Below are 16200 nucleotides of genomic sequence, written 5' to 3'. Positions count from 1 at the left end.
CACGCTGGCCAAGCCCATGGCTGTTTTTATCTGAACCCACAAAGCCAGGTTCAACATTGACAGCAATTTAAAGAGGCAGTTAAAGGTTATTTTTCACCCATCTCACCCACAGGTTTAGTTGGATTGTCATGAGCATTTCAATGACATTTTAGCATTCTACCTATATGCATTGTGACTACATCCTTCCAAACCTGCATCTGGAGAGAACACAATGACTTGTGTAACACTATGGCAAAAAGATTTCCAGTCAAAGGACATTCTCTCCTGTTAACGGTGAAAGTCCTTCAAGCTGAGTAATACATAGGCAATGGGCTAATCTGTAATTTTTAAATAAGCCTGGCTACAAGACCAAACCTGGTACCAGTGTTTGCATCTGTTCATTTAACCATAACCATATAAATGCCTTCTTGTAAAAAAAAAATTAGTAGGATAACTAGATGGGATAGAAAACTGTTCCTAGAGTTTCACTTCACCCAAAATCATACTGAACAAATACATATAGTGATGCAAATTCCTGACCATATTTTAATACACACAAAGTTCTGCAAATTGATAAAACTGCAAATTGTGAAAGGACATAATGATAATAAGTGATTCTTTAATGTTGTTTTGCAGCATTTCAGATATGACAAATTTGAATAGATTTGTTGTTAGTAACATAATTAATGGCCAGTAGTTTACATGTCCCGCAGACATTCAATTTCCTAAAATTGTAAACATTGTTTTTCACCTGTTCGTCCTTTTCTCTCCACTGCTCCCACTTCTCACCCTCTGCCACTGGTGGATTCTGGCAGTTCAGGAAATGCTCTGACTGGCAAGACCCAGCGTTCACTCCGGTGACACCAGCAGAACAAGATTTCGAAATACTTTTTCCAAAAGCCAGACTTCTTAGCTTAAAATTAAGAACCAAAAAAAAAATCTCATTTTTGTACTCGATTAAAATTAATAACTGCATCGTGATGATTAAAACAATCATTTGATGGTTTGATCATTTAAAGTTGTATTTGAGTGTTTCCAAGGATTATTGAATGCTTCATGGGTTAAAGTGTAACAATAGGCTATTTTCAAAATAGAAAACCATATAATTTTTATGTAAAATTGTAAAGGAATCAAAATTTATATTTAAACAAATCGTATATTAAAATTTCTTTTGGTTTGTACTAAGAGATAATAGGAATCTGTACACTTCAAATTCAAACACCTGTTGCCACAGAAATAGGTTTATCAATTAAAGCAGTTTACCATCCAAAACCATGGCTGACGTTTACAGGATTAATTTATGAGATATTTAAATATGAATAGAGCTCTCAACACAAGTTACTTAACTTATGCCCATAGAGACATAATAATAGGAATAAATAATTGAACCCAATAAATGCCATAGAAACAGGAAATGCCAGAAATACTCAGCAGATTAGGCAGCATCTGTAGAGAGAAACTTCAGCCCGAAATGTTTCTCTTTTCAAAAAAAATGCTGCCTGACCCATTAAGTATTTCCAATATTTTCAGACTTTGAGAATCTGAGATTTTGCTTTCCCAAAAATTGTCATTCCTATCAGAGAACTAAGAGTATGACTTAAAATCTGCATCATCTCTAAACATGCTTCCTCTAATACTTTCACACTTGTCATAGCACCTCATTATTATTAATTTACTACCCTCAAGCATGGGAGAGACCAGATCAAATGGAGCAGGAATAGCAGGTTGGAGAGGATGGACCAAGGTTAAACAGTCAGACCTTAAAAATACCCCAACATTATGGTTCAACAGCAAAACATGGAGCAATTAAACAAAATGCTGTAAGTTGGAGTGTAGGAGATTCTTTGCAAAGTAAACTGAGAAGCTGAAAGTTACAAAATTAAGAGATTACAGCCCCAGCACTTTATTTGTGGCTTGATAAGTTTACTTTGGAGCTCTCAATAAACCTACTTCTGCCCAGACCTATAATACAAAGTGCAGAGATAAAAATAGGATAAAAGGTAATAAGACTGTTGTCAGGAAGCAGGTACAGATACAATATTTATACAAAAACTGCAGTTTATCAGAGTACTTATTTATAAATAAGCTCACCTTAAAACAAAAACTTGTTGCTAGATTTCAAACTAATGGACAGTAAATCCCATGAGATTCTCTAACCTTATATCCAAATCCTCTTTTCCCAGCATGTGAAACTGGGAGCATAAAATTTAAAAAGTATGAAGATTTTCCATCCTGTGACCTTTAAATGCAAATATTATGCAAGTTCAGCTGCAAAGGCTCACTAATCTGGCACAGCAAATTTAGTCCTTTTGAATAATTGTCTATTAACTAGGAAGATAGCCAGAATAACACAGTTTATTGAAGTCAGCACTACCCTCTGTAAATGATTGATTGGATAAAGATTTTTCTTGTGACAGATGTTTGGAAACTGTTATGACAAGTTGCTTTTTCACTGCCTCTGAAACAAACAGCAAGTGTAAGATCAAAAGCAACCAGTTGTTCCACAGGTGATAAGTACAGGAATGTAATATTTAATTATACAGGAAATGATACCAGTATTAAAAAATATACATTTTGATTAAAAACAATAATTAATTTTGCAAAACCAGGAGTTTTAATCAAAAGCCAATTTAAATTGGATAATTAGGATTCTCCATTAAGTAGAAATATAAAATTATTGCTATGAATGTTGATAATTAGTGGTGGTGTATGTTTTGTTTTACATAGCAAGTTTGGCACTAGAAGTTCCTTATAACCAAGCGAGGCATGTGGCAGTTTCTGGGTACAGGAGGGAGAGAGAAAGTTCTCCAAAAAATGGAAGATAAATGAAATCTCTTGAACATGTTTAAAATAAGCTTGCTGAGAAAACCACAACCCACTGTGCAGGTGCAATGTCTGGGGAAACAATTTACCTGCAGATAGATTTTGCAGATAAAGACAAGTATGGTAGTTAACTTGTGCAAGTAATCTCAGCTCTATAAAGAAGATGAGAATTTTAAAAAAACCTTGTTATGTGTGTCTTTAAAAATTCAGTTCTCCTCCGTAGCCTCAATGTATTATTTCAAGAAAATGTCATGATCTTCTGATCAGACACCATAGAAGATTAGTACAGGGTAGCTTGCAACGTGCAATCGACTTAATGTTCTGGAAATCCAAACCCAACATCCCTTTCTTTCACACACTTGGAAAATGTATTGCTGCTCCTTCTTCGCTGACAAGTCAAAATCCTGGAGTTCCCTACCCAACAGCAGAGGGCGAGTAGCTTCAGTGCGGAGACTGCAGTGCTTTAAGTCAGAAGTTTGCCACCACCTGCAAGGGCAATAAAATCTGATTTTGCTAGTGATGTCCACATCCAAGGACAAATGCAGTGAAACATAACTGCTGGCCTGAGAGATAGCACTTGGCTTTTGTTGCAGGCTGAGTTTGGATCCCTGAGGAAGAGCAGTTTTGACACATTTCAAGGTTAAGTTGCTGCAGTTTTGCTGAAAGTGAAGGAAAATAGGGAAAAATCAATGCTGCCAAAGAAGTTGGAGTAACACAAGTGTAGTGCATGGACTGAAGTCCTGAATAAGAGTTTGAGAGCTGCACAGATGTTTTAAAGCCTTTAGATTGATCATACAAAAGAGGATGAATTTTGCTCCAGTAAGAAATAGGCAAGTGGTGCTTTTTGAAGATCACAGCAGCTCAGATGAGCTTACACTGATTTCATTGACTTTTGTAAGGTTATTAACTGGTGCCTCATGCCATTCTTGAGAAGAGCACAAGGAAGTTGTTTGTCAAATTCTGTACTTTACAATTGTGCACAAGCCCCAAAAGATTACGTTAACATGATACAGCAGGATTCTTCACCGTCACCTTATTTTACATCCTCAGTGTGAGATCTGTAGCGTCACAGCAGAAGGCCTTCAGACTGTTGGTGAATTTATCTGAGGGATCCTGTATTCTGCTCACCGTAATAGAGTATGGTGAAGAATGCTTCCGTCTCTGGTAATAGGCTTTTGCTTAGTTCAAAGTGATCCTGAAGATGTATCTGAAAATCAAAAAACTGCAGATGCTGGAAATCTGAAATAAAAACAGAAAATGCTGGAAACACTCACAGGTCAGGCAGCATCTATGGAGGGACAAACAATTAATGTTTCAGATCCAGGATCCTTATTCAGAATTGAGAAAGAGAGAAAAAAGTTAGTTTTCAGAAGGAGAGAAGATTTGGGGTGGGGGGGGGGGGAGGGAGGTGACGGTAGCGTAGTGGTTAGTGCGACGCTATTACAGCGCCAGCGATCGGGTTTCGATTCCCGTCGCTGTCTGTAAGGAGTTTGTACGTTCTCCTGTGTCTGCGTGGGTTTCCTCCGGGTGCTCCGGTTTCCTCCCACATTCCAAAAGACGTACGGGTAGATTAACATGGGTTTAAAATGGGCGGCGCGGATTCGTTGGGCCAGAAGGGCCTGTTACCACGCTGTAAATAAAATTTAATTTTAAAAAAAATTTAATTTAACAAAGGGTTACCTCTGTTAGGGTGGGAGCAAGTGTCTTAAAATTGCAGTTAGAAGCCAATTAAACAGCGAGGCTGTGGGACATGCCCAGCAAGCCAGAATATATGATTAGAATAAGAAAAACTGAGCCAAAATTAAGACAGGCAGAAATGGTCAGTTCTGATGCAGACAGAAAGAGCAAGTTACCCAAAGTTGGAGAACTTGATAGAGAGTTCAGAAGCCTGCAAAATGCCCAGATAGAAGATGGGTATTGATCCTCAAGCAAGCATTGGGCCTCCTTGTACCAATGCAGGAGGCCACAGACAAAAAAAAAAGTCAGAGTGAGAGCAGAATGGTGAATTAAAGTGGCAGGGCAACTGGTAGCCCAAGGTCACTCCTGTGGATTGGATGCAGGTGATCCACAAAGCGGTCATCCAATCTGCATTTGGTGTCTCCAATAGGGAGGACTATTGTACTGCATTCACTGTGAACACTGAATGCAGTACACTAGATCAGAAGTGCAACTGAAGCACTGCTCCACCTGGAAGGACTATTTGAGTCCCAGGAATGGTAGGAAGATGTGAAAGGATAGGTGTTGCTTCTCTTGCAGTTACACAGGGAAGTGCCATAAGACCCGGAGTGATTGGTGGGGACAGCAGAGTGGACCAGGGAGTCACGAAGGGAGTGATCCCTAACAGTCCTCCCAGGTGAAGCAATTTTTCAACTCTAGGTAACTCTCTCTTTCTGCTTATGTCAGACTTGGCCATTTCTACCTGTCATCATCTGGCCTGCTGGGCATGTCCCATTGTCTCACCATTAACAACACAACATTAACATTACACTGACAAAGAGGCACAATGTCCCAGTAACTGCTTTCATTAATTCATTTGGTCTCACCTAATCAGAGGTTTTCCTTTTGTTCTACCCATCTCTCTTTGACCTTCTCTCCTATTGAATACTAATTTGTTTTCTTTTGGTCTTTCTCTGATGGTCCTGCAGGCCTGAAATGTTAACCATTTCTCACTCCACTGAAGACGTACAAGATGTATCTGTTCCAATTACTGATCCATAACAATATCCGGGGGCCTTGGTGAATGACAACTTCAACCTATACTTCAGGGTTCTAATGATAACATTTCACAATCATCTGCCATTTATCCAGAGTATTCTGTCCAGAAAAACACATATTTGAAAATGATGAACAACTAATTATATGGCACAGGAAAAATGTATAAACCTGGGCATATTAATTAAAAAAATATAAACTTTGAATAACCTTAAATAACTGATATCTACCAAAAGTGATAAATTCTGCAAAAAAAAGGTAATGCTAGTTATAGAACTGGAATACAGCGTTAAACCTGCCAGATTTTTATTGTGCAATCTGCAAGACTTTTGATTGCATTTCAGGGAAAATTCAGAACACCAGCTGCAATACTGAAGCAACTGCGTACGTACAGATGCTCAAGTGGCCACAATTACAGCTTTATGTTTATGGCTATGGATGTCGTCTATTGTCAGGAAGATTTGTATGGGTCACCAATGTGCATCCTTCAAACTCCTGCCATTTTACAATGAATCTTTTGTATGCATGTAAATGTGAAGATTTTCAGCCTATTACATCTTTGGAAACGATCCCTTTCTGTACCAGAGGGGAGGAGGTGGTAGAATTTAATTTGTTTTGCAATTTTTCATAATGAAACAGGAACATTTATTCATTATGGTTCCTTTGTTTGAAGCACATTTTGCCTGACTGGCATTAATGTGTATATTGATGAAAAACCCTGAATAAGATCTGCTCGTTTCTGAAGTCTGGTGAAATGGAGGATCTCACTTTCTGTTTTTCATTTGTGGCAGAGGAGAGGAGAAAAAACAAAATCACAAAAGTTTCTTTTATCTTGATAAGATTTTAAAAGCAAAGTTTTTCATGTATTGCAGGGCTCAAAGTACCATAAGTGTGAGGTGGCTGGTTACAGAAGTAGATTCCTGTAACCGATGTGGACATTTTAATGCAGAAGTCAGCAACAAGCTTGGCAATCTCCTCTAGGTCTTAAACAGTCACCTTGACTGTGGTCATCTTTTCAGCTATGTGTCATCATATCCTCTTCTCTTGCAGTTTCAACCTTCACCAAAATCCTCCATCTGCTCTAGCCTCGTGTCCTTCATTCTTATCTCACTCCCTACTCTTGCCAAGTTTGTCTCTTCCACAACACTCACCTCTTGTTCCTGCAGCTCCCTTGATGGAGAAACCATTTCTTGACAGAAAGCATCCAGACATGGTAATCTCAAAATTTCAGCTTGGGCATTTAAGAACAAAAATCAGGAAGCACAATCTTTGGAAACGTTTTCCCCAAAAAATTGTGGACTCTGGCTCAGCTCAAATTTTAAGTGACAATTAAAAACACCTCACAAAATTTATTTCAAAATATGAGTTTCAAGGGTAGGGATCAAAGGCTAGTAAATGGAGTACAGTTACAGATAAAAATTGATCTAACGTATAACAGCAGAACAAACTCAATGAGCCAAAAGGCCTACACCTGTTCCTGGTTGAAGTCTCAAATTATAACTTTTGTAGCTGCAACTTGTGATTTTTTTAATATATGTTCTCCTCCAGCTCCTGAGTCTGAAATGGTCAACCGCATCATCCACAACCATTGCCTCTCCATCACAGGCAAGTCCCAAGCAACTGCACCTCACATTCTACATGAAGCTAACGCATTTCCACCAATATAACTTCTTCACTCTCCACAATCTGGGGAGGGTTTCCTCCCACATTCCAAAGACGTACGGGTTAGGAAGTTGTGGGCATGCTATGTTGGTGCCAGAAGTGTGGCGACACTTGCGGGCTGCTCCCAGAACACTCTACGCAAAAAGATGCACTTCACTGTGTTTTGATGTACATGTGATGGATGATATCTTATCTGATCACATATGAAATCGAGGATTATGTTCACCAATAGACTCCTGAAGATATTTCCACGTGTATCCCGATGCCATCAGCTCTACGCCACTACTTCCATACCAACAAATATTAAGCCATAAAGATGATAGTTTCTTCAATTGAAATGATAGCTTTGATCTACAAATTGCACTCTCCTCACTTTCCAAGCGACCAGACTAAACCCAATTGAAATATCTTAGCCCTATTCAATCCCGACTTGGATTTTCAATCACCATTTAGTTTATCAGTTATTGGGGAAGCATATTTCCACTTGCACCCCTACCTCTGCCATTATAACCACTGAAAGAGTTTTCAATTAGGTATTATATTTCTCTTTTCTTTATCCCGGCCTTTCATCTCTCTTTTTCATAAAGTTCAATTAGTCAAAACAAAAGATGGCTTCATCCTGTCACACTTTCCTGTTACCATAGGATATTGGTTTCTGTTCTACAATGACGTTAAAAATCTTGCCCACAAATTATTTGATGTTTCCATCAGCATTTGTTATATGCGTGTGTTCTTTCCTGAGAAAGCTCTTTTAGTTGTACTGCTCGATATTTTTTCACAATACGAGTATTTCGCATCCCTTTAAGCTTGCTACACACACTCATATACTCTTTAAAACAAAAGACAATATTTGAGTGAAATTACACCAAACCAGAAAAGACTATAATTTTGACTGCAAACTTGTGAAAACTAACAACCTTTTAATTAGAGTGGTTTCAAAATTAACAAAACAATTTTGGGTAAACACAAACAATGTTGCACAAATTAAAAGTTACCATTTCCATTCATCCATTCACTTGGAAATCAGACTTTACAATTTCAAGTGATTTCACTTTCAGCTGAAGGCGTAAACAAATATTGCCTCAGGATTAATAATTGTTCAATTTGGTATTGTTAAATATTGGTAACATATTTTCTCCTCCCTATACCTGTTTATCCCTAAACAGGTATAGGGAGGAGAAAATTAGACCTTACACGATAGCAGGTTTTAACAGCAGAGGATATTAATGATTGTTGCAATATAGGCAAATACAGTGATCGGTGCCCATGGTCTCACAAATACTGATGAAAGACAACAAACGATAATGATGAAAGACCAAAAAAATGTTTGAGGAAATAATACCGGATAGGGTATCAAGGAATGCCTTTCAAAAATACAAAAGTATCTCTTACACCCACTTAATAATTAGATCTCCCTTGTAACATCACATCTGAAAGACAAAACCCCTGACAATGCAGAATCGCATTGGTTATGCGCTGAAGTCTGAAGATGAAAAAAATGGCCTTCTGACTCAGTTGAGTGTTCATACTTTATCAAACCCTCAGTATTTTGATAGGTTTAGTAGCTATAGAAGTTTAAATTTCCTGTCCTATCAGCAATCAGGGCACCTAATTCTATACTATAGGGTCCCCAAAACAAGAAACATTTTGGCGGATTTTGATCGAGGAATGCAGGCTTGGACAGGGGAAGCTCCTGGTCGACATCAAATAGCACCAGCTGGGCAGAGAAACCGCTGATGAATATTACATCCAAAAGATGAAACAAAGAAAAAACAAAAACAAGTGTTTAAGTGACAGGCTTGGGGTAGGGTGGGAACGGGAAACCTTTTCGGGAATAGTTTAATGCAATTTAAAAAGCGACGTTACCACACTCACACTTTAAAAATAAAAGTCAGGATTTGTTTCTGTCTAAACACAGTTATAATTCAAGTTTTTTTCAGTCCAATTTACTCGATTTAAATTGAATTATAAATCTTAATGTATTTCTACCACAGCAAAAGCTTCCCCCGTAAAATCCAGAAAACTATACAAAAATAATACAGAACTTCTTTCTTCAAAACCTTCCATTCAGTGGGTGAAAGAGTATCGTGTACGAACACTAAACACGGCTCGTGTTTATCTTTTCGACTGAAACTGGTTACAGCTCCGGCCTCCGACCGACTCTCCAGCTCTTACCTCATTCGCTTCGCTTTGCTGCTGCTCTTTCTTCTTCTTCCTTTTCTGTTTCTTCTTCTCATTGCTGCTGCCACCGCCTGCGGCCCCAGACTGCGCGCTGTTGTTTTTCTTAGCTGCTCCGACACGGCCACCTTTCCCGATTCGGTGACTGCCGTTAATCCGCCCGGAGTCCGAATCGGAATCGGACGAATCGCCCTCCACCCTCAGCAATGCAAAGCGAGAGGCGGTGGTGCGAAGCGAGGCCGAGCCGACTGCTGCCGCCATGCCGAGGGCTTGAATTGAACTAAAATAAAGGGTTGGGGCGAGGGGAACGAAAGGAACGGTGATGGGAGTGAGAAAATACCACAAGGGGTCGAGAGTTGGGGCAAAATCGACAACAAGCTGCTGCTGCAGAGTCGCTCGGTGCCCGGAGCGCGAGGCGCCACCAGCCGAGTTCCAATGGAACGGACGCGGGACATTCGAAGGCTCGCGTGCGCGCGCGGGGATCCTGGGGAAGCGCGCGCACCGCACATCGACAACGCTGCAACTTCACACTGCTCTGTGCAGCTGAATAGTCGGCTTCGCTGGCTGTTTTTTTCCCCCGCTGCTGAGGGGTTCAGGTGCTAACGTGTCTCTAGGGCAACAAGGTGTAGTGTGTCAAGGCCGAAGCGGCCAGGTTAGCCCGTCTTCAATGCAAGCTGCCACCTTGGTAAGCGACTTCAATGACTTGACATATCAGGATGATCAGATCTCTAATCACCATTTAAATCACTCCTCAATGTGGACGCATGTCGTTTTGCAGGCTGTCACTAAAGTTAATAATCTTCTGTTCAGCTTGTGACAGATAGGGGAATAAAGGGGTCAGTGACAAGAATTGTGCGTAGGTTTAAAGTTATTTTTCTATTCATTTTCTGGTTGAAATCTATAGACTACTGTGCTTTAAGGAGGACTTTTAATTTCCGTCGGAAGACTTTCTGCAATACTTTGTCAAGATTTCAATGCTCCATCAACCTTTTGTTTGGAAGCAGAAGGCTTCATCTAAAAAAGTGTCATTATAGTCCAAACATGGCACTGTACTTTATTAGAGACCTTGTAGGAGTCATCAGGATAAATGGTGTTTGCATACTAGGATCTTGCTTTGAGATTGGAGGAAGTGAGGCAGTGCAAGACCAGCCAGTGGAATTGCAAAGGAGTAGTGGGTCTGAAGAATGAAGGCCCTATGCACTTAGGGTCTTCAGACACTGCTATATTCACATTATCCAAGAACAGTGCTTGGGAAAATTGCACTTTACCAAATAGGTTATTGCAGAGAAGTGAGGGCTTGTGGAAGAAAGACTTGAAATTTGTGGCAAAGCCAAGACTATCGCCTGTGATAGTAAAGATCAGAGTAGCAGTTAATTTTTATTATCCTGCAGCCTCACAGACTGCCACAGTGATATCTGTCACACCTCATACAACAGTGTGTACTCTTCTTAAAGGAGGTCCCAGAGAGATGCAGCACAGAAACAGGCCCTTCAGCCCAATTGATCCATGCCGACCAAGATGTCCCATCCAAGCTTGTCCCATTTGAGAGCATTTGGCCCATAACCTTCTAAACCTTTCCTATCTATGTACCTGTATACTGTCTTTTAAAAGTTGGTATTGTTCCTAACTCAACCACTTCCTCTGGCTGCTCATTCCACATACATACCACCCTTTGTGTAAAAAAAATGTTGCCCCTCAAGTTCCTATTAAATCTTTCACTTTAAATCTATGCCCTCCAGTTCTTGATTCCCCAACCCTGGGGAAAAGACTGAGTGTATTCATCCTATCTATGCCCCTCATAATTTTATACACCTCTATAAGATCACCTCTCAGTCTCCTACATTCCAAGGAATAAAGTCTTAGCCTGTACAACCTCTCCCTATAACTCAATCCTTCAAGTCCTGGCAACATTCTTGTGAGTCTTTTCTGCACTTTTTCCAGTTTGATAACATCTTTCCTATAGCAGGGATTTTGCCCTCATTGTATCCTCCTCACATTCCCAACTACCCCCCCCCCCCCGCCCCGCCTCCCCACTCCTATAACTCATCTACACACTAGGGGCAATTTACAGTGTCTATTTAACCATCTTACAAGTTTTGGGATGTTGGAAGAAAATGAACACCCAGAGATGCTCCTGTTTCTACACAGTCACAAGGAGAATGTGCAAACTCACATAGACAGCTCCAGGTGACAGTCCCTCAACCCAAAACCAGGGGAATGAATATTGAATTTTCCAGTTTTAGGTAATCCATACCCCTTGTGTTCCTTTCCTGCTCCTACCAGTCCACTCATGTTCTCTCTCCCTTTATTCACCTTTTTCATCCCATTTCCCCCCACCTCCTCCCTCCCCCACTATTACCTTGACATTAACCTCCCCACCTGGTTTCATCTGCCTATTACCAACATATCTATCCATCTGGATTTCTTCTCCCTTGGTTCATCCCTCCTATCCCCTATCCCCTCACCCCTCCCCAAATTCCATCTGCCTGTCATTCCTTCCCTCATCTGGTTCCATATATCACCTGTGAGCCTCTGTCTCCATCCTCCCCTATCCTGTTCCATTCCCTCCCCATATCTGATTCTCCCTAGCACCTACCATTGTCTCTACAATACCCCTCTCCTTCCCTCAGCTAGCTCCATAAGCCCATCATACCTACCCTCGCCCCTCACCTGGTTCCACCTATCACCTCCCAGTCTTTGTCTCACCTCTCCATCTCACTTCTCTATGCTAGCCACCTTCCCTCTGCTCTCTCAGTCCTGATGTAGGGTCTTGTCCCAAAACATAATTTATTTCTTTGCCTCCACAGATGCTGCTCAATCTGCTGAGTTCCTCCAGCAGTTTATTTTTTGCACTGGAGGTCAGGATTGAGCTTGAATTGCTGGAGCTGTAAGGCAGCTGCTCTGCTAGCTCTGCAACCGTGCTGCCCCAAGGTCTCTGATTTTGTAAAGTCTCCCTCCATTTCCCTTCCAGTGTTTCACAGTGAATATCGCATCTATTGTAACTCTTAATGGATGGAATATCTGCAGTAACTTAGGAAACAATTCTTTAGCATTTGGGAGGGCATGACTGGGAAGGATCCTAACACTGAGTATCCTTATGGCAGACAGCAAGGAGATCCCTCTTAAGTACTGCAGTTGAATTTACCTCTCCACACACTGAAGAATAATTGACAATTGTGCCTGAGGGATGAAGCTCTGGACCCAGAGGAGAAGGAAGACAAAGACATCCTCACAACAACCTGGGTTATTTTGTATTCTGTTACAAATGTGATTAGTTTCTCCTTGGTAATTGGCCCCTGTTCCCATTTCTTCAAACCTCTCAACCTTCTCAAAAATATATAGATCCTTCCATCCTTGCAAACACTATCATATCTTCCACCTCTCATTGTCTGCCAATGCACTTCATGTGTTTATCTTCCTAAATTAATTCCTATCTTACCCAAATTTCTTGTCTGAAACCCTCAAATCAGGTTTTGGCTGCTGCCATAGTACTGAAACAGATCTGATGGAAGTCACCAACAGCATCCAAGGTGACTTGCAAAAAGATGAGTCATTTCTCTTGTTTTTTTAAAATGTCAGTTTTTGAGCTGGTTAGGACTGCACAAATCTGGTTTAATTCTCACCTATTCAGTTAAAGCAAGAGAATCATCAGCAAGAGTTTCTTTTCCTGCCTTTGATGACCCCAAAGATCTATATTAGCTCTGTTCTACTTCTCATGCCCTTCAACATTACCCATGAACAAGGAATCCATTTCCACATGTACATCAGTTCTGCCTCACTAATTTCTCTCTTGATCTCTTCATTGTTTTAATTTGTCAGACTGGTATACAAAAGCTGATGAACAGAAATTTCATTCAACTAAATATTGGAAAGTCTGAAGTCATAGGCTAGAGATGCATTACTAACTCTGTTACCTAGCTACCAACACCAAACTGTCCAAACTCTTGGTATCATATTTAAATGTGAATTGTTTCAGATATCAGATTTGTGCTACAATGAAAATGACCTAATTCAACTTCAGTAACATCTGACACCATCGCTGCTCAATTCATCTGCTGCTGAAACCTTCATCTGTATCTTAGTTACCTCTGCATTTAGACTGTTCCAATGTACTCATGGCTGGTTTCTATCATTTTGTTCAATGTAAATTTGAGGCTATCCAAAACTTTGCCTCTGTCCTAATTCAGACAAAGCCCCAATTATCTGTCATACCTCTGCCTTCTGACATACATTGACTCCAGATTAAGCACTGTCACTATTTTGAAATTTACAACCTTCCTAATCTTCTCCCTCCCTGTTGCTGTAATCACCTCCATAACTACCATCAAGATATTTGCAGTCCTCCAACCTCCAAGATTGGACTTGAACATCTAGAAATTTAATCACTCAAACAATACCAGGTGTATCTTCAGCCGCTAAGTCTGTATGATTCTCTCCATAAAGCTCTCTGCCTCTCTATTCTTTACGACAACTCTTGTCCTACCTCTTGGCCCAAGTTTTTCATCATGTGCCCAAATATCTGCTTATGTGGGTTATTTTGTTTTTTAAATGCTCCTATGAAGCACTTTGTTATATTAAAGTCATTGAAAGAAGTTGTTGTTTCTGTTTGGATTCAGAAGACTTATGGCTGCTGTTGTCTTCTCAGACTAACAGTCATGGCTGTACTCCTGGTTCAGGGCCCTGTCATGATTGCGTTCATACCAGGGCTGCATGTACCATAGAACAATATGGCACAATACAGGCCCTTCAGCCCACCATGTTGTGCCGCCCTTCAATCCACACCTAAGACTATCTAACCCCTTCCTCCCACATATCCCTCTATCTTAAATTCCTCCATATGCTTATCTAACAATCTCTTGAACTTGTCCAATGTATCAGCCTCCACCACCACCCCAGGCAGTGCATTCCATGCACCAACCACTCTCTGGGTGAAAAACCTCCCTCGGACATCACCCTTGAACCTCCCACCCAATACCTTAAAGCCATGTCCTCTTGTTTTGTGCATTGGCGCCCTGGGAAAGAGGTGCTGGCTGTCCGCTCTATCTATTCCTCTCAATATCTTGTATACCTCTATCATGTCTCCCCTCATCCTCCTTCTCTCCAATGAGAACAGCCCTAGCTCCTTTAGTCTCTCCTCATAATCCATACTCTCTAATCCAGGCAGCATCCTGGTAAATCTCCTCTGCACCCTTTCCAACGCCTCCACATCCTTCCTATAATGAGGCGACCAGAACTGGACACAGTACCCTAAGTGTGGCCTAACCAGAGTTTTGTAAAGCTGCATCATCACCTCGCGGCTCTTAAACTCGATCCCCCGACTTATGAAAGCTAACATCCCATAAGCTTTCTTAACTACCCTATCCACCTGCAAGGCAACTTTCAGTGATCTGTGGATATGAACCCCCAGATCCCTCTGCTCTTCTACACTGCCCAGGATCCTGCCATTTACCTTGTACTCCACCTTGGAGTTTGTCCTTCCAAAGTGTACTACCTCACACTTCTCTGGATTGAACTCCATCTGCCAGGGCTCCATCTCCATCTGTAGGTCATGCAAATTCAGAGTTATAAAATCCAAGTTGATGAGGTACCCTACTTGTTCAGCACTTGGGAGGTCTAAGGCTGTAGTTTCCATGGCTATTCAGAAGCAAAACTGCAGATTAACTAATTTTAAAATTTGAGTTCAGGCACAGTGCAAAGGTAAAACATACAATATTGCCCAACAGTAATAAATTTTATTGGGCCCTAATGAGACTATGAATTGCCTTATATGAGACAAAGGGTGCAGCCTTCTTCAATGCTGGATAAGGATGGAGTTAAAATTGAGATAGGACACATTGTAGACACAAGCAAAACCAACAAGGAGGGATAATGCACCTAAGGATGTAATTTGTTACTTTGGATATGGTTGTTTTAATCTTGTGATTAAATAGAAGACAAATTGGAGAGGGTTTAAGATGGAATTTAAGTATTGGGCATGGAGCTGAAACGAAGACTTTAGACAAGAAAGGGAAATTGGAGAAGATGAATGGATTGGGGGTAGGTTTCTTCAAAAGTAGAAATGATGAAATGACAGTGCCTGAGGAATGAATTGTTGATATTGATGGCAAGGGTGAAACTGGAAAGGGGAATTAAGCAGAGGAGATCAAGTAAAGAAGTGGTGTGTTTAGTGGTTAAAATGAAGTAGGAGACATGATGTGGTTGCAAAAAGATGGGATTGTGACATGAGACCTTGGAAATGGAGGAATGTTTGTGGTAGCTGCTATGATTAAATTGATTTTAGGAACATTTGATGATGAAGGGGAAGATTGCTAGAGGATTATTAATGGTGAAATCAGAGAAAATGGATCTGGTGGAATTGAGGTTCAGTTTGAAATGTTAAGGTATAACTTAATATTCAGTTCACTTTTATATAATTATACTAAAATTTACTTTGGACAGATTGCTGAATTTGCAACTGTTCTAAAATAAATCAGCATTAAATATAAAAAGAAAGGAATAAAAATAGCAGATTGATTTTAAAGGACCAATATTGCTAAGAAAGTGGAGACACATTTTGCAATGAAGTTAGTTTGGCACAATTGCATTATGAGTACTCCTACATAATAAACCTTTATGAAGAACAATTCACCTTTTCCTTTAAAAATCATCATAGATGGGCAAAATAAAAAGTGAAATGTTACATCTAACCATAAATATTTTAAGGTTCTTGGTACTAATATTTCCTAAAAATATTGATTCAATTCAGAAAACAATGATCCTGTATTACAATAATTTCTATACAAATACAAAAAGCTTTTATTAAAATAAAATTAACAAGTGCAATCATAAAATATTTTAACAAACCTT

At 40.1% G+C, this 16200-nt stretch overlaps 1 protein-coding gene across 1 annotated transcript in view; it reads right to left on the bottom strand.

Moving 5' to 3' along the window:
• The window catches only part of gkap1 (G kinase anchoring protein 1), a 38752-nt gene extending 28695 nt beyond the window's left edge, over positions 1–10057 (bottom strand). Inside the window, exons 1-2 of the mRNA XM_052019445.1 lie at positions 9352–10057; positions 731–892 (exon numbers count right to left, since the gene is read on the bottom strand). Coding sequence (XP_051875405.1) covers positions 731–892; positions 9352–9615 — 426 coding nt within the window. The 5' untranslated portion in view covers positions 9616–10057. The remainder of the gene's footprint in view (positions 1–730; positions 893–9351) is intronic.
• Positions 10058–16200: the final 6143 nt, after the last annotated feature.

Source organism: Pristis pectinata, chromosome 7 (genome assembly GCF_009764475.1).
Source record: "Pristis pectinata isolate sPriPec2 chromosome 7, sPriPec2.1.pri, whole genome shotgun sequence".
In the NCBI taxonomy this organism is placed as follows: Eukaryota; Metazoa; Chordata; class Chondrichthyes; order Rhinopristiformes; family Pristidae; genus Pristis; species Pristis pectinata.
The sequence above is the reverse complement of the archived record's forward strand: the minus strand, read 5'-3'. Positions and strand labels throughout refer to the sequence as shown.